General features: G+C 37.0%; 2 protein-coding genes and 1 long non-coding RNA gene across 4 annotated transcripts; all 3 read right to left on the reverse strand.

The window, feature by feature from the left end:
• Positions 1 to 1614: 1614 nt before the first annotated feature.
• LOC126716398 (uncharacterized) lies at positions 1615 to 16499 on the reverse strand. Of its 2 annotated transcripts, none has more exons than XM_050417257.1 (7): positions 16480 to 16499; positions 12904 to 13250; positions 12566 to 12701; positions 11917 to 12002; positions 2627 to 2694; positions 2197 to 2283; positions 1615 to 2089 (listed from the first exon to the last, which is right to left on the reverse strand). In XM_050417257.1, the coding sequence occupies exons 3-7, from the start codon at positions 12586 to 12588 to the stop codon at positions 2039 to 2041; spliced, it is 315 nt and encodes a 104-aa protein (XP_050273214.1). In that variant the 5' UTR covers positions 12589 to 12701; positions 12904 to 13250; positions 16480 to 16499; the 3' UTR covers positions 1615 to 2038. The 2 variants fall into 2 exon arrangements, with proteins under 2 accessions (XP_050273214.1, XP_050273210.1); XM_050417253.1 differs by lacking the exon at positions 16480 to 16499 and adding an exon at positions 13378 to 13752.
• Positions 3173 to 4689, reverse strand: LOC126716418 (uncharacterized). The gene is made up of 2 exons (XR_007652122.1): positions 3694 to 4689; positions 3173 to 3661 (listed from the first exon to the last, which is right to left on the reverse strand). It is a non-coding gene; the product is annotated as an uncharacterized LOC126716418 (long non-coding RNA).
• Positions 16500 to 18335: 1836 nt separating the features above from the next.
• LOC126716388 (putative disease resistance protein At3g14460) lies at positions 18336 to 26190 on the reverse strand. The gene is made up of 2 exons (XM_050417248.1): positions 22248 to 26190; positions 18336 to 18571 (listed from the first exon to the last, which is right to left on the reverse strand). Exons 1-2 carry the CDS (start codon positions 26061 to 26063, stop codon positions 18530 to 18532), a joined length of 3858 nt encoding a protein of 1285 aa, XP_050273205.1. The 5' UTR covers positions 26064 to 26190; the 3' UTR covers positions 18336 to 18529.
• Between the last annotated feature and the right edge of the window lie 680 nt (positions 26191 to 26870).

Genomic DNA, 26870 nt, shown 5'->3' on the forward strand with positions numbered 1-26870 from the left:
AAAAATTGTAACAGAGCCCACGGCAAGCCCAACGTAGCAAACCCACGGATTCTCCCAAAAAAAAAAAAAAAAAAAAAAACACAGAGCAACGCCTCAGTCCTAAAGGTCTAAATCAGAAAACACTAAAGTATTTTATTTCAACGCCATATTTCAGAAATCACTAAAGTATCAAAAAAAAGAAAAAGAAATCACTAAAATCCAATCCAAACCTAAAGACAGAGCAACGGGTTCTTTTCAATGCCGTCGCCGCTTGAGATTGGATCGCTCGCTCGCTCGCTTCGAGCAACAGACAGAGATCTCAAGGTTCATCGGATTGCTCGCTCGCCCCTCCGCCCGTCGTCGCTCGCCCCTCCGCGTCGTCGTCGTCGTCAACGCCGCTTGAGATCGGATCGCTCGCTCCCTGCTCGGCTGCTCCGGTGCTCCCTCCCTCAAGGTATTTCATTTTTCTCTCTGACTCTCTCTCAGTCTCTCACACTCTCTCTCTCTCTCTCTCTCTCTCTAAACTGAAATGAATGAAAATTATGAAACTCTCTCTCTTAGGAAATGAATGAATTTTAGCTTTATTAATTTTTTTTGTCTGTTTTTTACTTTTTGAATTTGGCTTTTCAGTTTATCTTATCCGTTGGTGTTGGTGTGTGTTTTAGTATAACGTGTGATTGTGAAATTTTCTAATTGGCAGGGGCATCAAGCATGAGGCGTAATTAATTGTCTTTATACATTATAAAAAAAATTAAATTATGGGGGTGTGTGCTAGCTAGACTGCTAGTAGTTAGTAAAAAAAAATTAATGAAGCAATTTGATGGTGTCACAAATCATCCAAATCCATAACCCGTCCATATGTCTCGTCCAACCAAAGAAGCTACATTAGGCGTAGGAAATTCCTAACGTCCTAGCGAACCTCGTCCATATATGGACGAGGAATACCACATGAAATCTACTCATTATTTATGCAGGGCAAGCCTTCCAAGATGGTCTCGTCCATCTTTCACTAAAGATGGATGAGCTCGTCGTGGAAGTCTCGTCCATCTTTGCTAAGGATGGACGAGTTCATCAGCCCGTCCAACACAGGTAACTTCCACAGCGGTTATGGAAGTTACCCCCAATTCTCCGGATTCCTCGACATTGGGAACGGTTACTAAACCGATAACCGTTACACACATATACTATATAAGGCTTCTTCGATGAATGGTAAGGGGGATTCAGACAATTTCTTTTTGAGAGAATTTTCATTCCTTACAGAGAGTTCAAAAGTAACTAACTTCATCATCGGAGGATTTTTGGCCGGTCACCACCGGTCTCCTCTGATCCATTGTTCTTTGTATTACAGGAGATAGCCCAAAGATCATCGCTCGAGTCTTGTCAACCCACTGATATCCAAGGAATTATCACAATTAAACACTAATAATTAATAATTTAATTAACTAATATATTATAAAAGACAAACAAATTAAATTATGTTAGGCTAAACAATAATTAATAATTTAATAATTAATGAAACAACAATACAACAAATTATAGTTTATAAAAGACAAACAAATTTATGAAACAACTAAACAATAATAATTAATAATTTTATTAATATTTCAAATGAACTTATAATTTATTGTACAAGTTCCTTTGTTTATTTATTTTCTTTTCATTTTTTTTTTCCTTTTGAGGTTTTTTGGTGTACAGAATGCAAATTTGTTTTGGTTTTAAGAATTTTTTTTTTTTTTAAGGCCAAATCTTGAATTTTGGCCGGTATTTACCGAAACGTCCCGAAACACCCGAAATTTTTTCAAAGTGGAATAGGAACACCCTGGACAAAATTCCTGGAGTCGCCACTGATAGCTTGACTGAAAGAATTCTCCTTAAAACCAAAACGTCACTGTTTGTAATAATGCGATACGGTGCCATTGCTGCAGAGTTAAAATATAACCTTCAGCTGAAACTAGTCGTTAGGCTCTGAAGTATCTATTCTTCTATCAGAAAGCACAACATCACGACCTGATTTGAAGTCTAAATATTCAAAGTTTCATTTAAATATTCTCTATGTTTGCTAAGTATCTAACACTTCTATTTGAGCTTCCACATCTTGTTTTGGATTTATCTGCAAAACAGAAAAAATACAAAAGTTATTTTCTTGTTGAGGAAATTAAAGATTGTGTGAAGTTTTAAAAAGAACCAAATAATATTCATTTGGGCAATTTTGCTTACTTCTCCAAAAAATTTTCTTTTCTTTACTTCAGCACAAATTGTTTCTTTGGATACTTCATTTCCATTCTTAGTCCTTTTTGTTGTTTCCTATAATCAAAGATGCAATATGTCATTATGTATCACTGATAATAATATAAATTTATAACTTCATCAATAAAGTATAAGTGAACCATTTTTACCTGTAATTGTTCATTTCCTTCAATTTCAAAGACTGTAGTTACTGTAAAGTTTTATTTATGAACGAAGAAATTGTATGTAGTAACTTTCACTTGGAAGATGTAGGTTTTTCAAATAATGCATTTGATACTATTTGGAATACTATTGTCACCATCTTCATCCTATTATTTAAATTTTTAAAAAGAAAAAAATCAATTAGTGTAATGTAATAGATAATTTAATTAAACAAATAACCTATTTCTATCAATTTTACCTCTTCTTCCATATTGGAGAGTTGCGTACCAAGAACTTTAATTAACTTCTCTGCTTCCTTGTCAAATACTACAAATTTTGCATATTCTATTATATCACCAACTTGCATGTCAAGCCTGTATCTGAAATATTATTTTCAATTTACATCAGCATATATATATATTCAAAATTAACCAATAGTAAATATATAGAATTACAAACCTAATTTTTGGAAATTCACATGCTTTCATACATGTGTCACACCATAGTTTTTAATTCACGTTTTTTTTTTCAAATTTTAAGGACACTCATCACAGGAGACATAAACCGTGTCACATTCTACCAGAAGTGTGATATAAGATCACCCACTAAAAAAAAAGCAAAGCCATGGAGCGATAGAATAACCACTCATCAATCAATACTAACCACTCAAGCCAAAAAAGTATAAGGTGATCAATGACTATCACTGGAGTATGCAACCATAAAGTGGGATTGCATAGATACTAACCACTTAAGCCAAAAAGTATAAGGAGCTCGATGAATGTCGCTGGACTACTGTTTGAAACCACCTTGATATAAGACTAACCACTCAGCAATACAGTGGACGATCTTCCCTTGGCTTGAGCATTCCTACCAGTGGCCAAGCTCATGGGGGGATGCCATCATGCATCACCAAACTACTCCTCCCCCCTAAGAGCACTTAGGAGCATATCCTTCCTTACACTAGGAAACATTGATTTTTTTAGGAAACATAATGACCTCTTTTGGGGCAATTCTTTTAATCTTGTCCTAATTTGTTTGCATACATGCTAAGAAAAATTCAATCTTGAAGTAGGAAAATTTTCAAGTCTAGATTCAACATTTTTTTTAGTTATTTTCAGAAGCCAAAAAATAGGAAAAATCATAAAAATTCAAAAATGCTCGAAATGCTGAATCGATTGCTGGAAACCCACTCTGAAATCTTGGAATGAATTTAGGAATGGATTGTAGGAACACAATTTGGCCAGGGAGAGGGGGACGAGGCAATGCAACGTGCAGGTGGGCATGCCGAAATAACCTCCTTTGGGCATCCCAACATGCACAAAGAACCTCCTTTAGGCATGCTGGCATGCCCATGGCAACCCCATGTGCACGTTGCCAAGGCCAAGGCATGCCCGCATGCACGTTGCCAAGGCCATGGCAGCCCAACATGAGCATGTAGCCAATGCCATAGCATATTCACCTGCATGCTACCTAGATATCCAAGAGGATCCAAGTAAATGTATACAGCCGGTGTATGCAAATTAAGTGCATCGTGGCAGCTCAATTATGCCAAAATGATGGCCTAAGAAGTGTTATGGATCTGATAACAATATCCTTTCTTGGTTATCAAGGTCATGTAGGCGATACAATCAATATCCTCTCACAGAAATCTCTCTCTTTAAATCTGATCTTGATCTAAACACCTCCATCTCTCTTTGATCTCTCGAATCTAAAAGAACTGAAGCATCCATGCTACTCCACAGCAAACCCCAGCCACCACCATCTCTCTCTCTCTCTCTCTCTCTCTCTCAATCCAAGAATAAAGCCACTCTATGGACCCAATCTTTCCAAACCCTAATAGAAGTTTGAGAAGCATGGAGACAAGGGCTCAAATGGAGTAGAAGGTGATAAACTATATCAAACTTTGCCAGCTATTATAGGGGAACAGCATGTGTGAGTATCTATAGAGCAGATCCTTCCTGGCACCAATGTAATCTCCTAGAAAACTAACCACATGTTTTTTCAAAGTGCATTGAAAAAACATGTCTATACTGTGATCCATAACATCAACCATTGCTACTACAGAAAAAAGATAAAAACAATGGAAGGAGGCAAAAGGCAGAGCTTGATTCAATCCCATATGATATCATCCTCTATATATTCTCAATGCTTCCACTTTTTTGTGTCTTCAAATTGAAGCTTGTGTGTAAGGCATGGCATGCGTTTGTATTAGTGCCAAAATTTTTTTTTTAAGTGCCACACTTTGGTAAAAGTAACTTTTATAGATGATACCCTCTAAACCTAGTGACTACCCTCAAAAAGGGTGGGTGAACTCCACCCCCCCACCCCCCCGCGAACATAAAGAAACTATTATTGTTATTTGTGTGTAAACGAATATTAACTGCGAAATAGACATGTCATTAATAAGCATGGATAGGAGGACAAAATTCAAAACCCCAAGAGGAGAGATCAATGAATGATATTAGACTTATAGGTAGTCCGTGTTGTGCAATGGAGTTTCTGTGGGTGAATCACAAAAAAGTTTACATCTGCTGGTTCAACTTGAAAGACAATAGTGCCCATCAACTATTGAGAGCTTAGAGAAAGTGAAATCGATGGATAGAGGGGAAGATCAAGGGGAAGGCCACTTCAGTGTTCGTTTGTCGCCGACGAGATGAGAATGGATGACCTTGGTGATCAGCCATGGAGGTTCAAAGAGAGAGAGAGAGAGGTTTCTAGAAAATTGGGCATACAGCTAGGGTTTTCAATGGTTTAAGTAGTAGTGGACAAGCAACCTCAGCCACCTCTTCAAAGAATCATTTCTTTAAGCCTCATATGAGAAGAATGACATTTTTTTTTTTTTGATAAGTAAGAATGTTATATATACGAATGGCTACTCTATGCATAAAAAAACATAGAGCAAACCCAGAAAGTACAAGGAGGAAACAACGAAAAAGCAAAAAAGAAAACCAAACCACAAATTAATTACAAAGAGAGAGAGAGAGATAATGAAAGAAGGGAGAGAATCACTAGTCGTGAGTCCCCAAGCCCGAGACCAATCAAAAAGAGTCCCACTGAAAGAAGCCAGCATCTGATCACCGGAGCTAATCAAATCCTCAAAAGTCCGCCGATTCCGTTCCTTCCAAATACACCAAAAGATGCACAACGGAACTAAATTCCATATCTGAGACGAGTGTTTCCCCAACCAATTCCACCAGCCAAAAAGCAAGTCTGGGATGGAACTAGGTACAACCCAAGACAAACCAAAAGTTATAAAGACAAAGCTCCATAACCGATAAGCCATCTCACAATGAAGAAGTAAATGATCTACCGACTCTCCACAATGTCTACACATAATGCACCAGTCCACAAAATGCACCAGTCTCCTCAATCTTAGGTTATCACCCGTTAGGATCTTATTCCAAGCTACACACCAAACAAAAAAGGAAACTCGCCTAGGGGCCTTTACTTTCCAAATAGCTTTCCACGGAAAAACAATTGAAGGAGAATTCCTTAATTTGTTATAATATGACCGGATATCAAAATCCCCATTAACCTTCAACTTCCACCTCATCCGGTCTCCCACATCCATAGGAGGAGTATTAGCTCCCAACATACAAAGAAAATGTAGCCCTTCCTCCATCTCCCAATCATTAAATTCTCGAGTAAAACGAACATCCCAAGTTCGTCTATCCTCCTCCCCTTGCCTTGACAAGGAGGTTTCAACAGATATCTCCTTATCAATAGCAATACCATACAACCTTGGGAAGGCCAAGTGAAAAGGTTGACCCCCACACCACCCATCCTGCCAAAACCTCACTCTATTCCCCAACCCAACAACAAATTGACAATTCTTACTAAAATCCTCCCAACCCATGCGAATGCCTCTCCACAAACCACACCCATGAACTCCCCTACCCAGTTTTGAGGTCCACCCCCCCCACTCTTCCCCATATTTTGAAGCCACCACCCTCCTCCATAGCCGATCCTCTTCCTTCCCAAACCGCCACAAACATTTCCCCAATAAGGCCTTATTGAAAGTAGTAAGTTTCCTTATCCCCAAGCCACCATTAGCTATAGGCGCACAAACTTTGTCCCATCCTACCAGATGAGTTCTGCTATCACCCCAAAGAAAATCCCTTTGTAGTTTTTCAATTCTATTAGCCACATGAGTAGGAATTGTGAAAAGCGATAGAAAATAGGTAGGAAGACTAGATAATGTACTCTTGAGTAACATCAACTGACCCCCCTTAGACAAATACAACTTCTTCCACCCAGCTAATCTCTGCTCAAATTTTTCCAGAATAGGATTCCAAATTGAAGGGGAATTATATGAAGCCCCTAAAGGCATGCCAAGATAAGTCATAGGTAACTTACCGACTTTACAACCCAAAATTTCAGCAAGGGCATGCACATCATCAACCACCCCTATTGGAACCATTTCACTCTTATGCACATTAACCTTCAAACCTGTTACCGCCTGCAAACTAAGTAACAACAACCGAATATGAAGGATTTGCTCCACATCCGCATCACAAAATAGGATAGTATCGTCTGCAAACAGTAGATGTGTAACACATTCCCCACCACCCCTCCTACCTTCAACTTTAAAGCCACGAATCAAACCGGCTTCCTCCACTCTTCTCAACATCCTACTAAACACCTCCATCATAATCAAAAACAGCATAGGAGATAGCGGATCCCCTTGTCTTAAACCTCTTGAACTACCAAAGAAATCAGCTGGAGACCCGTTAATCAAAACAGAGAACTGAACTGTGGATATACAAGTACGGATCCATTTACACCACTTCACTCCAAAGCCCATTCTATGCAACAAATTCAACAAAGTCTCCCAATTCACATAATCGTAGGTTTTCTCAATATCAAGTTTACAAATGACTCCAGGAACCCTACTCTTCCCTCGACTATCCACACACTCATTCGCAATAAGAACCGAGTCAAGAATTTGTCTCCCACCCACAAAGCTATTCTGAGACTCAGAGATCAACTGATCTAATACCACTCTCAATCGATTTGCCAAAACCTTAGACAAGATTTTATACACACTCCCCACCAAGCTAATAGGTCGGAAATCTCTAATATTAGAAGCATCATTCTTTTTAGGAATTAATGCAATGAAAGTAGCATTAAGGGATTTTTCAAACTTACAATGTTGAAAAAACTCTTCAAAGACCGCTAAGACGTCTTTCTCCACTACTCTCCAACAGAGATGATAAAAAACCATAGTAAACCCATCCGGACCTGGAGCTTTGTCCCCTTCCAAATCACGTACAACTTGAAGTATCTCCTCCCTCTCAAACTTCCTTTCAAGCCAAACCCTCTCCACATCCCCAATACGATCAAATTCCAAACCCTCCACAAAAGGCCTCCAACTCTTAGTCTCCTTGTACAAAGTTTTATAAAATTGTACTACCTGATTAGACACCTCGGATTCCTCCTCAAAAACCACCCCATCCACCTCTAAACTCCTTAGATGATTAAACCTTCTATGAGAATTAGCCATTTTGTGAAAAAACTTGGTGTTATTATCCCCTTCCTTGATACATAACATTCTAGATTTTTGTCTCCAGGAAATCTCTTCCAAAGAAAGAAGATGTTCCACCTGGGACCTCAAAGCTACCCTATGGCCTTTCTCCCCATCAATGAGACCAAAATCCCCCTCCTTGGTGTCTAAATTTTTTAGTTCCTCCAATAATTGTTTCTTCTGACACTCTACATTACCAAACTCTCGGCAATTCCATTGAACAATATCCTCTTTCAGAGCCTTCAATTTTTTTGCAAGCACAAAACTAGGTGTACCCACAAAAGAATGCCGATTCCACCAGAACTGAACTCTATCCACAAATCCCTCCGTCTTCAACCACATATTTTCAAATCTGAACGGACTTTTCCCCCTTGCCATTCCCCCTGCCTCCAAAAGAATTGGACTATGATCTGAGATAGGACGTGGTAAAATCCTTTGAAGAACATCAAGGAAGTGGTCCTCCCAATCTGGAGTGACCAATGCTCTATCAATCCTAGACATCACTGGTTGATCAGTGCCACTAGACCATGTGTATCTACCTCCGTCTAAAGGCAAATCTACCAAGTTAAGATCCTCAATAAATTCAGAAAATTTTTCCATAGCCAATGACAAACGTGCCTCACCCCTACGCTCACTAGGAAAGCGAACAATATTAAAATCACCAAAGCAACACCATGGTAACCTCCAATACTTCTGAATACCCACCAACTCATCCCACATGTGACCCCTCTCAACATTCTCATTTGGGCCATAAACCCTTGAGCATGCCCATATAAAACCGTCCCCCACCCCTTGCCACTTAACCGAAACTGAGTAAATGCCGACCATAACCTCTACCTTCTCCAAAACCCTTTTATCCCACATAAGCAAGATACCACCAGCAGTCCGATCAGCCTCCAAAACAGCCCAATCCACATATGGACAACCCCACAAACTACAAACCAACTGTCTATTCATGCTAGCAATTTTTGTCTCTTGTAAACAAACAACATCGCACTTCCACTCCCGCAACAAATTTTTCACTACAAGTCGTTTTTGAGGATCATTTAAACCTCTAACATTCCACGAAATCATTTTTATCTTCATAGACACTAAACTATCCCCAACTAATGACACCAACACAAAACCACCCTTTATCTCCTCTCATAATTCACCGAACATATCAAGTTTTGCAACTCTCTACGTCCCTTGTTTTTGGACTTAGCCAGTTTTTTACTACCCATTTCTCTCCTGTGTAACACATTGGCTGCTTCCATCTCAGTTTCTAGCCTCTGTAAGAGAGCAATGCACAACTTCTCATGTCGATTCGTTGACAACCCAACCAATTTACTGAACCCAGGAATTCTGTGCTTCACCCAACTAGAAATATCTAACTTATTCTCAATACTCAATACCTCAGTGCCCTCCTCCAACTCTACTAACTTTGTTGACACACCCGGATCAATGATTTGCAGAGGTAAACAATCTGACACTTCAGTTTCACCAAACCCCACAGAAAAATCAACTGCATCCTCCACAAGTATGACCTCCCTAGGAAGACTTAAAAGTTCCTTAGTAGAGAAAGTATTAACTTCCTGACCCGATGCTCCAAAACCCATTAACCCAGCTCGCAAAAACTCCAGAAACTGACCGGGAAAAGAAGGTCCGATCAATCTCGGCACAAATTCGAGAGTTACCAGCCTCTTACCTTCAGAAATCGACCCACCCGACAGCTTATTATGTCCCAAAACACTATTCCGGTCAGAACTGAGCTTGAAACCCATTTTCAGAGGATTCTCGGTGCGCCCCGACACTTCCACCGGTGAAACCCAACGCTGATTAATTGGCATAACTCCCTCTGCCTTGGTCTGCGTCGCCCCTACCGGCAAAACCGCATGCAATGGACTGACCGATAAACTCCTTTCATCTTCATCGTCTCTCAACAAAACCTCCGGCGTCGCTAACCCAGTTGTAAGGATCCTGGAACTCTCTTCAGTCTCATCGGGACTAAGTTTAGATGAGAGTGGGCCTAAAAAAGTGTTGGAGCATTCTCCAGCCTCTAAACTGCATGGGCTTGTACTCAATGGGCTTAAGTTAGACACAGAATGGGTTACGGGCTGTTTTGGGCCCAACCCGAAACTCAGCTTCTCTGTGACAGCCCGTGGCACCCATTTAAAGGAAGTTTTTCCTTCTTTATAATTATCCCAGAAAACCCGTCTCTTCCCATTCTCAGCCACCACCACTATTAATCCCTTCCCAGTCCATCGTGTATCCCTCAAATCACGCCCCTTCCCCTTTTCAGTTTTATTTGAATTCAAACCAAAAATTAATGGAGATCTGATTTGATTCTGTACCGGTAAATTCTCACCTACATTAATGCCCAAATTAATGCTCCTCCTTCTCCCCTCCCCTCCCCTCACGGCTGCTGTACCAGGCTGACCCGCCGGACCAGCAACCACCTGCTTCTGAGATTGATTCAGCGGCACTGCTGTCGTTTCCTTCATCCTATTCTGCTGTTTCTCCCCCATCGCATCATCTATAATATTCTGTCCTACAGCCTTGGTTTTATGGAAAGGATGAATACCACCCTTTGCCTACATTGGACCCTTCACTGTCTCAACAAAAGACCGAGATGGATTACGTTTCTGTGCCTGAGGAATAAACTTTACTTGGCCTGAACCACCAAAGGCATATTGGTTGGGTTCTAACATCTTCCTCAATTCTAAACCAAAAACCTTCCAACCATATTTTTCTTTCCCTTCCGGGATTATGACAGACCTCCGAAGCCCACCAGTTTTGAGTTCAGTCACTAGCAAAAACTGACCAAAAGAGTTTGATCCCCGTTGCAAGGTATATGCAGTATCTCCTTCCCTAAGCGTGAAAAATTGTTTGGGATTCACCCCAATCACCATAAGTTCTATATTTTTCATCAACCATAATGCCGCGCTTTTGCCCATAAACACTGACTTCATGAAATATTTGCCCCGTTCAAAAATACGTAACGCAAAATAATTCCCTCCTTCCTCCACCACCAACTGAAAAAGCTTCGATTCAATGAAAAAACTACGTATCCCTCCCATACTGATGAGAATCAAAAAGATATAGAAAAAACAATATCTGACTAATCTGAGGTAGCCGGGCCTCCGCTCATAACCTCACAATATGCCTTTTTTTGATTACTTCTACTAATGTTATTTTAGAATGACATTTGAAAAATAGCAAGTTGAATGCATTATCATGCTACTGGTATGCTTGAAAAGCATAGTAACTCACTTGAAACAGAAGCCAACCTATCAAACATTGTCACTTTTCCCAAATTAATATTTCCTATTTTCCTTTGATTTTGTGATTTCTATAGAGAAATTTTATTATGTAAATGTCTAGTTACATGATCTATATTGCTTTTGAGTAAACTTCCTTACAGAAGGAATAGTTCAACACGCCTTTAGCACTTTTTATTCCACCGTTGAGTCAATTCCCAAGAGTTTTTAATATATTGATGATTTTTTGAAGAACACATTGTTCATATACAAACATGAAATTTGTGCTTCTTTTTTTGGTATCAAATTTTATTTCACAGTATGATTATGTGCATAATTGTGAATGATGGATCAAAAGTGGGTTCAAGTACACAAAAGTGAGTACAAAGTATTCATCATTTACTTCAACACATATCAACATATTAGTGAAATTGATAGTAAAATTGAGTGGGTCACTTATTTGAGGGCTAAGGCATATACAAAACTGGAGATGGGTGATCTGCTTCACCTGGGGATGGGAAGGTGTTAGACACCCAACCCCACCCCTGACCTTAACTTTCATGTGTTTGGTTAATAACTTATGTTATGCTGTGATGCTTAAGGTTTCTACATTGATTCTATGTGGTGAAGCCTAGAGTTTGTTGTTTATCCCTGCATTCCTCTTTTATCCTTATTATTCTACACTATTTTACATCAAGCACATATTATGTTTAAATTATTAAAAGAAAGTATCAATCATCAAATAAGAAACTAAAATATCTGATGTCTTTATAATTTCAAAATTACCTAAACTTAATATATAGGAAGTGGACAATGCTGAAAGCCCCCTTCCAACTAGAATGTGCACAAAAGACATTAGTTTAGAAAATCCCCTGCAGAGAGAAACATAATTCTGCAGTGGTCATTTGAATCCAATACTAGAGTGACATAGCAGAGCAAAAAAAAAAAAAAAAAAAAAAATTATGGGACTCTTTCCTCGTGAAAATTTCAAATCAAGTTGTGACATAGTCATGAACAAGGTAGCTAGATATGTTTCATCGACACCTCCAAAATATAAATAGAAAGGAAAAACGGCAAAAAGAAGAGAAACAGAAGTACTCCTCCAGAAAGGACTCCACATCCCAGCAATCAAGATCACTAATTAGGAATCCTAATTATTCAAGAGATTGCAGTCTTTGCGAACCCCACTCCATTCTAGTGGAAATAAGTTTTTTGCGGTCCTCAATTGCTAAATAAATTAGATTGGATAGCAGACCACCTTCTAGAAAAGACTCAAGTTGTTGAGATTTATGATTTGCAGAAATTTAAGGGAATGTTTTATATCTCAATTTCAAACAATCAGTTGTATGTTTGTATTTTTTTTCCCGATGTACAACTAAAAAGAAATATAAGTAAAATCAAGATTGAAACTTAGCTGCTCAAGTAGAATCAATACCTGATTTGGGTTGGGGCATCCATTTTTATGTAGTAGATGTGACCAATCTTTCGCCACTATTTTCCCTTCTTCCTTGGCAATTGTTTTGCTAACTGCTTTTCTGGAATGTGTTTGACCAAGCCTTTTGTGGCACTTGCTACTGACAAATGGAAATAATCTTACAAAAGAACCCATAAAAACTTGAGAACACCAGCTTTGGACTAACAATCTTAGAAGATATTTTTTCCATTTTTTATCCGGATTAACAAATTTTTCAAATTTATTTATCCATAAACAATGTAAGAAAGAGGCATAAACAAAATCAAATGGAGGCTTAGAGGGTTGAATGGAACAAGTACCTTATTGTCAAGTGGGATTTGATCTCATCTAAACTTTTGGCTCAAATAATGAAACTTCATCATTGATTTGTATGAAAGAGGTGAGCAATCTTGCATCTAACTTTTATTCTTCTTTTTGAAATTGTTTCATCAAGGCAAGACATTGACGAAACTGTAGCTTAGAATGGAGACAAGAAATCCCATCTTCTGGCATCTACTTTAGTCTAGGGCAGTCTGAGATAGACAATAGTTGAAGAGAGGTAAGGAGTTGAAGGCCCTTCTTGTCTAGGATCTCAGATTTTGAAATTCCTTTATAGGAAGAGTGCTAAGACTTGTGGAAGTCCTCCTTAGGAAAGCACTTCTCTTCCCTGCAATCATGACAAGACAATAATAATTGATTAAGAGAGTGCAGCCTTTGCAAACCCCACTGCTTTCTTTTGGCAATGAGTTTCTCATAAGCATCAATGGCAAGACAATTCATATTGGTTGGCAGACCTACTGGAAAAGACTCAACTTGTTGATAGTTTGTGATATCCAAAATTTAAAGAGATGGGAGGAGCGTATCCATGTTTTCAGGAAGTGACTTGAGACGAAGGCAATCGTGAACTTTTAACAGTGTAAGGTTGGGGGCTAGGAATCCCCCAGTATGAGAATCTGCAAAATTAAGGCATTCCTTGATTTCCAAAGCTAGGATAACAAGTTCATGTCCCTCCCAAACTGAAAGAGACTTGATGTTGCCACACGTTGATTTTGAGACTACAAAACTTTGGAAAGATATCCAAACCAAATGATAACAGAGAATTATATCTATCGGATGTGACAAAAGACTCAAGGGAAGAGTGACATGGGCATGATGGAAATATTAATTCCCTACATTTAAAGATACCTTTGAAGATTGTTTAGTGTAGTCAGTGAATGTCAACCTAGGCAATATAGGGCCAGCAGCTGGATTTTCCTCTCTCTGCGCCTCTGGACCCTTGTCTTAGCATAGTTAAAGTCAATGTTCTTGATGGTAAGAAGGGAGATGTGTAGATCCTACTGGTGTCAACAAAAAGGACAGAAGGAGCAGTGACATGCTGAGCCTTTGGAGCTGTCTGGAGTTAGGAAGACAATCTGCACCCACAGAGAGGTAATAACCAAAAGCAGACCTATCCTCTGGAGAGGCTTAATGCAAATTCCAAAATGTAAAGAGAGGTAGTCTTAGCCAGCCAATCTGCACCCACAGGTAGTTTGTAGCATCAGATGATGTAACTTGAATTAAGCTAGGGAACATATATGAGATATACAAAATATCCTTCTCAATGTGGTAATATATATCCTTTATGAAAAAATGATAAACAGAAGGCATCATGAAAAAATGAAAACTAGAGATATATGTATCCATTACGTAGGCTCCAAGAAATAAAATTCTAAAAGATTGAGCTACCAATCTAAACCCCACCATAAAAATTAAAAAGCTCCCTTTCACTTTCTTAAATGCTTCAACTTTTCCTTGTTATGAATTTACTCCAAATGATGAATATCTACTTTCAAGCGTCATAAAAATCAACAAAATGGAATTATGTTTGATAAGGACTGAAGAATTCTTATTTTTAGCAACAAAGGATGTGTTTAAAAATTCTGTGTTTTGAAAATTTGCAGGATCCATACAGCATGGATTTTTATTGTTTGTGATTATAGAACATTTAATTAGGCAAGAAAATCATTCAATACATTAACCATTTATGGAGCGTACATAATCACGTGATTAGTTAAGCCAGTACATATTATTTCCATGAGCTACCAACAAATGGAGAATCATTCAACATCATGGGACATCCCCAATTGGACTGTAATGAACCCAAAAGCCAGTGAAATAGAATCCTTAGTAAAGAAAATATATTGGCACAACAAATCATTGAAAATATAAGTATGCAACTAGGAATATATTCAAAATTTTCTGTAATGAATGAAAATTTTTTGATATAGGTGAAGTCTTTTAATGTTTTGGGTCAAAGCCAACGTTTACAATGAGGTGGGGTAGGGGGAAATAGATATAGACTCCTTAGTCACAAGTGTATTTTACACTGATCTCATCTAAAAGATTTCATTACTTGAATCTTGAAGGGCAAAAATAAAAATCCTGAAAACGTTTAACGTTTTCAATTCCAATTTCTTTCATATATGCTAAATTCTGTTTAATTTCACATTTTAAAAAATAATGAATAAAAGGATGGCAATCAAATTCATAGTGAAACACTAACATGCATTGCTCAATCAAAACATTGCCTCCCACAAAATAGTCACTGACACTTGCCATTCTCAAATTTCTTTTATCAATCCTGCCCTCCTTTCCAACAGCCACGGAATTTTCAAGAAACTAAGGTCGTCTGCATATTTCACAGGGGCAAATGTGAGAATTACTCCCTATACCATAAATTTGATTAAATGAATCTGTTTAGACTCCTTAGTCACATGTATTCAACACTAATCCCATCTACGAGATTTCATTACTTGAATCTTGAAAAGCAAAAGAAATCCTAAAACGTTTAACGTTTTCAATTCCAATTTCTTTCATATATGGTAAATTATGTTAAATTTTCCATTTAAAACATTAATGAATAAAAGGATGGAAATCAAAATCACAGTGAAACACTGACCTGCATTGCTCAATCAAAACATTACCTCCCACAAAAAGTCATTGGCACTTTCCATTCTCAATTTTTTTTTTTTTATCAATTGGCTCTACTTTCTAATAGCCACAGAGTTTCCAAAAACTAAGGTCGTCTGCATATATCACAGCGTAAATGTGAGAATTACTCCCTATACTATAAATTTGATTAAATGAATTTGTTTATACTCCTTAGTCACTTGCATTCAACACTGATCTCAACTAAGCAATTTCATTACTTTTATCTTGAAAAAAAAAAAAATCATAAAAACATTTAACGTTTTCAATTCCAATTTCTTTCATATATGGTAAATTCTATTTAATTTCCCATTTAAAGCAATAATGAATAAAAGTATGGCAATTAGAATCACAATGAAACCCTTACCTGCATTGCTCAATCAAAACATTGCCTCCCACAAATAGTCATTGGCGCTTTCCATTCTCAATTTTATTATCAATTCTGCCCTACTTTCCAACAGTCATGGAGTTTCCAAGAAACTAAGGTCGTCTGCATATTTCATAGGACAAATGTGAGAATTACTCTCTATACTATAAATTTAATTAAATGAATCTGTTTAGACTCCTTAGTCACATGTGTATTCAACATTGAATCCAATACTAGAGTGACATAGCAGAAATCAAAAAAATTCATGGGACTCTTTCCTCTTAAAAATTTCAAATCAAGTTGTGACATAGTTGAGAACAAGGTAGCTAGATATGTTTCGTCTGCACCTCCAAAAGAAAAATAGGAAGGCAAAATGGCAAAAACAAGAGAAAAAGAAATACTCATCCAAAAAGGACTTCTCATCCCAGCAATCAAGATCACTATTTAGAAAATCCTAATTATTTACGAGACTGCAATCATTGCAAACCCCACTCCATTCTAGTGGAAAAAAGTTTTTTGCTGTCGTCAATTGCTAAAGAAATTAGATTGGATGGCAGACCACCTTCTGGAAAAGACTAAGCTCTGGACATTTTATGATTTTCAAAATTTCAAGAGTGTTTTATATTTTCAATTTCAATTACAAACATTTAGTTGTATGTTTATATATATTTTTTCCATTGTAAAATATAAGTAAAAACAAGATTTAAACTTAGTTGCTCAAGTAGAATAAACACCTTACTTGGGGCATCCATTTTTTTGCAGTAGATTAGACCAATCTTTTGCCACTATTTTCCCTTCTTACTAGGCAATTTTTTTGTTAACTACTCTTCTGGCATGTGTTTGACCAAGCCTTTTGTGGGACTTGCTACTAACAAATGGAAATAATTTTATAAAAGAACCCACAAAAGCTTGAGAACTCCAGCTTTGGACTAACAATCTTAGAAGAAATCCTTTTATTTTTCCATCTTTTTATCAAATTTTAACAAAATTTTCAAATTTATTTATCCATAAACAAAGTTAGAAAGAAGCATAAATAAAATCAAATGGAGGCTTAGAGGGTTGAGTGGAACAAGTACCTTATTGTGAAGTGGGATTTGATCTCGTCTACACTTTTGGCTCAGATAATGAGACTTCATCATTAAATTGTATAATAGAGATGTGAGAAATTCTGCGCTACACATTTATTCTTTTTTTTTTTTTTTTGGTGCTGTTTTGTCAAGGCAAGAAATTAACGAAACTGTAGCTTAGAATGGAAATGCCTTCTGGCTTATGCTTTAGTCTAAGGCGTCTAAGACAAACATTAGATTTTTTGATAAATATTGAGATAGACAATAGTTGAATAGAGGTAATGAGTTGAAGGCCCTACTTGTCTAGGGATCTCAGATTTTGAAATTCCTTTATAGAAAGAGTGCTAAAACTTGTGGAAGTCCTCAGGAATGCACTTCTCTTCCCTGGAATCATGACAATACAATAATAAATACATTTTTAAAATTTATCGGAAGACAATTATAATTGATTAAGAGAGTGCAGTCTTTACAAACCCCACTGCTTCCTATTGGCAATGAGTTTCTCAGACACATCGATGGCAAGACAATTCATATTGGTTGGCAGACCTTCTGGAGAAGACTCAACTTGTTAGCAGTTTGCGATATCCAAAATTTGAACAGATGGGAGGAGTGTATCCATGTTTTCAAGAAGTGACTTGAGATGAAGGCAATCATGGACTTTTAACAGTGGAAGGTTGGGGCCTGGCAATCCCCCACTGGGAGAATCTGCAAAATTAAGGCACTCCTTGATTTCCAAAGCTAGGATAACAAGTTCATGTCCCTCCCAAACTGAAAGAGATTTGATGTTGCCACACATGTTGATTTTGAGAGTACAAAACTTTGGAAATATATCCAAACCAAATGATAACAAAGAATTATATCTATCAGATATGACAAAAGACTGAAGGGAAGAGTGACACGGGCATGTAGGAAATTTTAATTCCCTACATTTAAAGATACCTTTGAAGATTTTTTAGTGTTGTCAGTGAGGTTCCACCTGAGCAATATTGAGCTAGCAGCTGGATTTCCCGCTCTCTGTGCCTCTGGACCCTTGTCTTAGTATAGTTAAATTTTATGTTCTTGATGGTATGAAGGGAGTTGGGCAGATCCTACTGGTGTGGACAGAAAGGACAGAAGGAGCAATGACATGCTGAGCCTTTTGAGCTGTCTGGAGTTAGGAAGACAATTTGCACCCACAGAGAGGTAATAACCAAAAGCAGACCTATCCTCTAGAGAGGCTTCATGTCAATTCCAAAATGTAAAAGAGAGGTAGTCTTAGCCAGTCAATCTACACCCACAGGTATTTTGTGGCATCAGACGATGTAACATGAATTAAACTAGGGAACATAAGATATACAAAATATCCTTCTCTATGTGGTAGTATATATACTAATGTTTTGATAAACAAAAAGCATTATGAAAAAAAAATGAAAACTAGAGATATATATATCCTTTATGCAGGTCAGTGTTTAACTTTTCCATTTTCACTTTGAAAGCATTTGTTTAACAAAGAACAGGTAACTGAGCATGAATCCTGTCATACTTTTGGCAGCTTCTTCACAGAAATCAAGATAGAAATGTTCTTCTCAATTCACCATCGATGGACAACTTCATGAGCCCAACATTGTAAAAAAGCGAATCAGACAAAGAATTAACAAGAGTCAAAGAAATCGTTTATTATTAGTAGTATTTTTTTCAATCATATATAATTAATTGACAATTTATAGAAAAAAAAAATTAAATGTCAATAAATAAAATTAAAAAGAATGTAAGTAAAATCAAGAGCAGGTCAAGTAAAACAAATACCTGATTGGCTTTATTTAATGTGTTGGGCTCAAGGATTTCTATGAAGGGGTGCGAGCAATGTTGCGCCACTCTTTTCCCTTCTTCCTTTGCAACTGTTTCGTCAACAAAGGACATTCCAAGATCTGTATGTGAGAGATGGAGACAGGCAGCCCCTCTTCTGGCATGTGCTTGAGCTACTAATCTAAACCCCACCTTAAAAATTAAAAAGCTCCCTTTCACTTTCTGAAATGCTTCAACTTTTCCTTGTGATGAATTTACTCCAAATGATGAATATCTACTTTCAAACGTCATAAAATCAACAAAAAGGAATTATGTTCGATGACTGAAAGAAATCTTATTTTTAGGAACAAAGGATGTGTTTAAAAATTCTGTGTTTTGAAAATTTGCAAGATCCATTCAGCATGGATTCTTATTGGTTGCGATTATAGAACATTTAATTAGGCAAGAAAATCATTCAGTACATTATCTATTTATAGAGCGAACATAATCGCATGTGATTAGTTAAGCCATTACATATTACTTCCATGAGCTACCAACAAATGGAGAATCATTCAACATCATGGGACATTACTGTTGAAATGTAATGAAGCCAAAAGCCAGTGAAATAAAATCCTTAGTAAAGAAAATATATAGGCACATCAAATCATTGAAAATATAAGTATGCAACTAGGAATATATTCAAAATTTTATGTAATGAATGAACATGCTTTGGTAAAGGGGAAATCTTTTCAAGTTTTGGGTCAAAGCCAATGTTTTCAGTTCCGATTTCTTTCACATATGGTAAATCCTATTTAATTTCTCATTTAAAACAATAATGAATAAAAGGATGGCAATCAGAATCACATCAAAACACTGACCTGTATTGCTTAATCAAAACTTTGCCTCCCCCAAATAGTCATTGGCGCTTTCTATTCTCAAAATTTTTATCAATTTTGCCCTACTTCCAATAGCCACAGAGTTTTCAAGAAATTAAGGTCTTCTGCATATATCACAGGGCAAATGTGAGAACTCCCTATACTATAAATTTGATTAAATGAATCTGTTTAGACTCCTTAGTCACGTGTATTCAACACTGATTTCATCTAAGAGATTTCATTACTTGAATCTTGAAAAACAAATAAAAATCCTGAAAAATGTTTAACGTTTTCATTTCCAATTTCTTCCATATATGGTAAATTTTGTTTAATTTCCCATTTAAAACAATATTAAATAAAAGGATGGCAATCAAAATCACAGTGAAACACTGACCTGCATTACTCAATCAAAATATTGCCTCCCACAAATCGTCATTGGCGCTTTCCGTTCTCACTTTTTTTTTTAATCAATTCTGCCCTACTTTTCAACAGCCACGGAGTTTCCTAGAAATTAAGGTCATCTGCATAATCCACGGGGAAATGTGAGAATTAATCCCTACACTATAAATTTGATTAAATAAATCTGTTTGTCATCAAGACCCCCCTTGGCCTTGTGATTTTTTTTTTTTTTTTTTTGAGAAAAAGAAAAATAATAATAATAAAATATAGGCCAGGATTTTTTTTTTTTTTTTTTTTGTGTGAAGAAAATTTCATTTTAAAACTAGGGAATATCTGCATCCCCAAATTGTGAGCCATGGAGAGTGGGTCTTTTTTCAAATTGCTACTTTTAAAGAAAATTGTTATTTCGTACTACGGATTTTCACAGCAACAACACTTTTTCACAGATTTTACCAAACCCTCAATTAAGTTTTTAAAAATCATGCTTTCAAAACCAAATGGACACCAATCATGAAGCATTTGGGTAAAAGAAAAATCTTACCAAGTGGTGAAATTAACCTTGCATACAGCGGATCTACATCAGTCAAATAAACATCATTTAACAAATGTTCAAGCAATTTTTCTTATTTTTTAATTAAGAAAATCATTAAATCATATGGGTACTTAACTGGCAGCTGTGCATGAATTTTGAGTTGCGCACTTTTCCATTTTCACTTTGAAAGCATTGGTTTAACAAAGAACAGGTAACTGAGCATGAATCCTGTCATACTTTAGGCAGCTTCTTAACAAAAATCAAGAGAGAAATGTTCTTCTCGGTTCACCATCGATGGACAACTTCATGAGCCCAACATTGTAAAAAAGCGAAACAGACAAAGAATTAACAAGAGTCACAGAAATCGTTTATTATTAGTAGTATTTTTTTTTCAATCATATATAATTAATAGACAATTTATAGAAAAAAAATTAAATGTCAATAAATAAATTAAAAAGAATGCAGTAAAATCAAGAGCGGGTCAAGTAAAACAAATACCTGATTGGCTTTATTTGATGTGTTGCGCTCAATTTCTACGAAGGGGGTGTGAGCAATGTTGCGCCACTCTTTTCCATTCCAATCTCTTTCATATATGGTAAATTCTATTTAATTTCCCATTTAAAACAATAATGAATAAAAGGATGGCAATTAGAATCACAGTGAACCACTTACCTGCATTCTCAATCAAAATATTGCCTCCCACAAATAGTTATTGGTGCTTTCTGTTCTCAAAATTTTTAATCAATTCTGCCCTACTTTCCAACAGCCAGAGTTTTCATGATATTAAGGTCATCTGCATAGTTCACAGGGCAAATGTGAGAATTACTCCCTATACTATAAATTTGATTAAATAAATCTGTTTGTCATCAAGACCCCCCTTTGGCTTTCTGACTTTTTTCGAGAAAAAAGGAAACTAATAATAATAAAATATGGGCCTCTTGCTTTTGTTTTTTTGAAGAAATTTGCATTTTAAAATTAGGGAATATCTGCATCCTCAAATTGTGAGCCATGGGGAGTGGGTGTTTTAAAATTGGCACTTTTAAAGAATAATGTATTTTCGTACTACAGATTTTCACAGCAACAACACTTTTCACAGATTTTACCAAACCCCCAATTAAGATTTTAAAAATCATGCTTTCAAAACCAAATGGACGCCAATCATCAAGCATTTGGGTAAAAGAAGAATCTTACCGAGTGGTGAAATTAACCTTGCATACAGGGAATCTACATCAGTCAAATAAACATCATTTAACAAATGTTCAAGCAATTTTTCTTATTTTCTTATTAAGCAAATCATTAAATCATATGGGTACTTAACTGGTTCACTAGAACAGGTAGCAATGCATGAATTTTGAGTTGCGCACTTTTCCATTTTCACTTTGAAAGCAATTGTTTAACAAAGAACAGGTAACTGAGCATGAATCCTGTCATACTTTTGGCAGCTTCTTCACAGAAATCGAGATACAAATGTTCTGCTTGATTCACCATCGATGGACAACTTCATGAGCCCAACATTGTAAAAAACGAATTAGATGAAGAATTAACCAGCGTCAAAGAAATCGTTTATTATTACTAGTATTTTTTTCAATCATATATAATTAATTGACAATTTATAGAAAAAAAATTAAATGTCAATAAATAAAATTAAAAAGAATGCAAGTAAAATCAAGAGCGGGTCAAGTAAAACAAATACCTGATTGGCTTTATTTGATGTGTTGAACTCACTGATTTCTATGAAGGGGGTGTGAGCAATGTTGCGCCACTCTTTTCCCTTCCTCCTTTGCAATCGTTTCGTCAACAAAGGACAATCCCTGATCAGTATGTGAGAGATGGAGGCAGGCAGCCCCTCTTTTGGCATGTGCTTGAGCTTAGGGCAGTCTCTGATGTCCAAATATTGAAGAGAGGTAAGGTGTTGAAACCCGTTGTTGTCCAACGTTCTCAAATTTCCAAATCGAGTGATGTAAAGTTGGATAACAGTTGTGGGCACTAAATACTCCTCCGGAAAGGACTCCACATCCCCGCAATCATTTATGAATGCTAATATTTTAAGAGACTGCAGTCTTTGCAAGCCCCACTCCATTCTATTGCAAATTAGTTTTTTGCAGTCGTTGATCAATAAAGAAATTAGATTGGATGGCAGACCACCTTCCGGAAAAGAATCAATTTGTGGACAATTAATGATAAACAAAATTTCAAGAGACGGGAGAAACGTGTGCATGTTTTCTGGGAGTGAATTGAGACGAGAGCAATTACTGACTTTTAAAACAGAGAGATTGGGGGCCGACAATCCTCCACTGGGAAAAACTACAAAATTAGGGCAATTTTTGATTTTCAACTTTAGGAGATCAGTTAGGTGATGTCCCTCCGAAACTGAAAGGGACTCCATGTTGCTACACCTTTTGATACTGAGATAACGAAGCTTCGGGAAGATGTCTAAAGGAAATGACTTTAGAGAATTACAGCTACTTTGTATCTCCAATCCCTCAAGGGAAGAGTAGCAGGGGTACATCGGGAATTCCAATTCCTTACAATCACAGATAGAAAGACATTTTAGTGTTGTGGGACCCCCACGAGGAAGAGACTTGAGCACAGGAAAATCATAGATAAATAACGCTTCAACACAGTGGCTGTGGTCCATCACTCCCTCTGGCAGAGACTCCAGGTTTTTGAATCCCTGTACTCTGAGCTCTTGCAACGTGGGTGGCAATTCTTTCAACAGCGCAACATTACAATTCCTTAATTGTAATTCACGAATAGAAGGAGCAGTTGGGAGAGAAGTCTCAAGCTGTTCACATTCATTAATCTCAAGTTCGGTTAAAGAAGGAAGGTGCTTGGGCAAGCTTCCACTTAGTTTTGGACATTCTACGAGATAAAGCTCTTGGAGACTCGGAAAAGCTCTTCCTTCATCTTCACCTTCTCCGTGATAAGGAGACCATTTCTCCCACTTCGACATTTCCTCAAATCTCAATTTTTTCAGTGATCGAAATGGCGTAGTAGTAGAAGAATCACTACCATAAAAGTCAGCATCCACGGTAACAACTTCATCAAACCCAAAAACGAAGAGGTCAAGAAGAGAGGGGAGTTGTCCAAGTGATGGCAAACTAGAGCAATTTCTACAAGAGTTTAGATGAACAACTGTTATATTTGAAAATGAACTGTCTCCAACCCAATTTGGAAAGCTTGTGTCATTGTAATTCTTGATAACAAGCATTGTTAAGCTCGTATGAGGCTGCAGATTGTTGAGTACGTCTCTTTCACTTCGAGAAATAATGTCATTGGCAGCATCCCACTCCAATGTTATCTCCTTAAGGTGCTCCTTATCCTTCAAGTTTGCTTCCAAAGCATTAGTCGAGTTTATCACATTCTGGAGATTCGATATCACAATGACTCCCCCAAGATTTGAAAGTTTTCCTAACTCTTCAATTCGGAATCCAATGTCCTTGCCGACAACAAATTTGGTCAAAGTCTGAAGACATTGTAACCGACCCATATGTATTGGCATATTTTTAATGCTAGTTCCACTAATATAAAGATGACGCAAATTAATGAGATTTCTCATATTTTCTGGCAACTTAACTAGAAATTTGCATCCTGATAAATTCAACGTTTGTAAGTTGAGCAACATACATGTAGACTTAGGCAATCTCTCAATCCCAGTAAAAGAGACATCTAAATAGCGTAAATGTTTGAAATCTCCAATTGACTTTGGCAACTCTATATTACAATAATGTGAAAGAGAGAGCACACGTAAGAATCTTAATTTCAATAATAGATCATGTGGTACCATCTTTGTTAAGTAGAACTCGTCATCTTCATCTTTGTCTTCTTCTTTCATTTGTAATGAAATGAAGGTACGTAAATTTTTAGCTTTGCACAAAGCATCAAACTTCTCCGAGGTGTCATACATGGTTCTTAAGTAGGAAAAATGACGAGTTTTATCTATAATTTTGTTTGTGTTATCCTCTTCTGATCTAAAACAAAATTTGCCAGATATAGATGTAGCTAAATCATGGACTAGGTCATGCATTAGAAAGCACAATTTGCTTCCATTTGATCGTTGTAAAAGTGACCTTGATACTAAATCAAGGAAGTACTCAGCACCTATAACTTCCATTTCTTCATTCTTGTTGTGTTGTTGCAAGAAGCCCTCTCCCATCCACAACTGAACAAGTTCTTCCTTTTTGAATAGATAATCCTTTGGGAAGTTTGAACAATATGCAAAACATTGCTTTAAATGTGAGGGTAGATAATTGTAACTTATTTTTAAAGCTGGAAGAATATCACCCCCATCATTAGGCAGACTCCAAATTTCGCTTTTCAAAATTTTATTCCATTCCTCTACATCTAATTTTGAGTGCAATAGACAACCGAGTGCTTTTGCTGCCAATGGCAAACCGTCACACTTCTTAATGATTTCTTCACCAATTCTTTTTAATTCAGGATGTGCATTAGATTTTCCATTTTCAAAGGCATGATTTGCAAATAATAGCCAACAATCTTCTTCTGATAATTTATTAAGATAAAAAGTTTTAATAGGGCGCATGATCGATGCAACACTTATGTTGCGTGTTGTCACAATAATTCTACTTCCCGATGCCCCATATTTAAAGGGACTACTCAAGAGAGCCCAATGATCATATTTTTCATTCCATACATCATCAAGAATCAGTAAACATTTCTTTCCTATCAAATAATTCTTCAATTCAGTTTGGATCTCATTGAAGTCAGTGAGATCACGTTTTTGTGGACTGACAACCTGATCAAGAATTTTTTTAGTTATCTTAGGAACGTCAAATTCTTCTGAAACACAAACCCATGCTTTAAGGCTGAAATGTTCTATGATTTTTTGGTTGTTGTAGATTTGCCGAGCAAGGGTTGTTTTTCCAACCCCACCCATGCCCACAATGGGAATTACACCAGTTGAGTGATTGTTGCTTGCTACATCGTTTGAGAGCAGGAAGTTGACTATTGCCTTTTCATCATCATCCCTACCGTAAATTATAGTCTCTGGATCTACCAGAGAAGTTGTGGGCACTCTTTGGGAAGATCTCCCTTCAACACCTTCTCTCAGACCTATAGCATTTGTTTGTGAAGCTAGATATTCCAGCTTCTCTAGGACTTTTTGTATCTTTGATTCTAGTTTTCTCCCAAACCGATCAAATGAAGTAGAGATGAAGTTACGTACCTTACTTGTAGAGGTTACAAAATCAGCTTCCACTTGGCACCGCAAAGCTTCAGTAGCGATCTCATCCAAAAGGTCCTCTGCGTGATACACAGCATCCTTAAGCTCATCAAGCCATTTTTTGACAATTGTATCTGTGATTTCCTTTTCCTCTGCGTCATTGAGCACTTTGCTGAGGGTAAGACACCATGTCTCCAGCTTGTTTAGTAGTGTAGCAGGGACTTTTCTTCCCCGGATGAAGTTCACGACCTCCTGAGATGCCATCCTGTCAAATAACACTTGAAGGGTTGCAGACAGAAATGCTCCTCCTACTAGGGCAGCAGCCATGATTTTCTTTTTTGCAAATGGAAATAAAATTGACAAAGTGAGTAACCCCAGGAAACTATAAGAGATTGGTTTTTGCTTGTGCCTTGTGGTGTGAAAGCCTGTGCAGTTCTTAGGTCTTATAACACAATAGAGTAGATGCAGTTCTAGCCATTAGATTAGGTTCATGCATTCACTGTTGTACATGGGACCACTTTACCGCGTGGTTGACTTGACCCCGCAGGGTTGTGTTAACGGGGTGCCGTTAACAACATGTATTGTGGCAGCTTTTTCGGTTTTAGGGTAACTTTTGACAGCTTTTTGATAATTTTTTTTTCGCTTTTCGTAATCTTTTTGACAACTTTTTTTTTTTTTTTTAAATGACATCCAAAAAGACTGTTAACATTTCCCTGTAAAAATCCCAAATGTCTTTATTACTTCAACTCTACGAGGAAAGCTTTTTGACAAAATGTAATTTTTTTTACCCCACATTGTTAATAATTCAATAATGTGATAGCCCCAGACATGCTTTCTTGTTAAACCAAAAAAAAAAAAAAAAAACGCAATGGGTTTCAGAAGTGGGAAGGAGGATATAGATTGTTTTGCTCTCTGAATCAATATATGCTTCAATGATTGAGAGTAATTTAAACCAAATCCACATTTTTTTACCGGGGTAAGCTTTAGAGAAAAATTGATGTTAATTGTATTTTTATTCTTCAAAAGTCAAAAGCTTGCTTTTAGATAGCTACCTTCCTAGCTATCTTCTTTTGCTTTTGTTTCCGTTTGTGTTTGTTTCACATGGTAACTCAAAATCCTGAGCAAGGCAATCCA

This window comes from Quercus robur, chromosome 1 (assembly GCF_932294415.1).
Source record: "Quercus robur chromosome 1, dhQueRobu3.1, whole genome shotgun sequence".
NCBI classification, from domain to species: Eukaryota; Viridiplantae; Streptophyta; class Magnoliopsida; order Fagales; family Fagaceae; genus Quercus; species Quercus robur.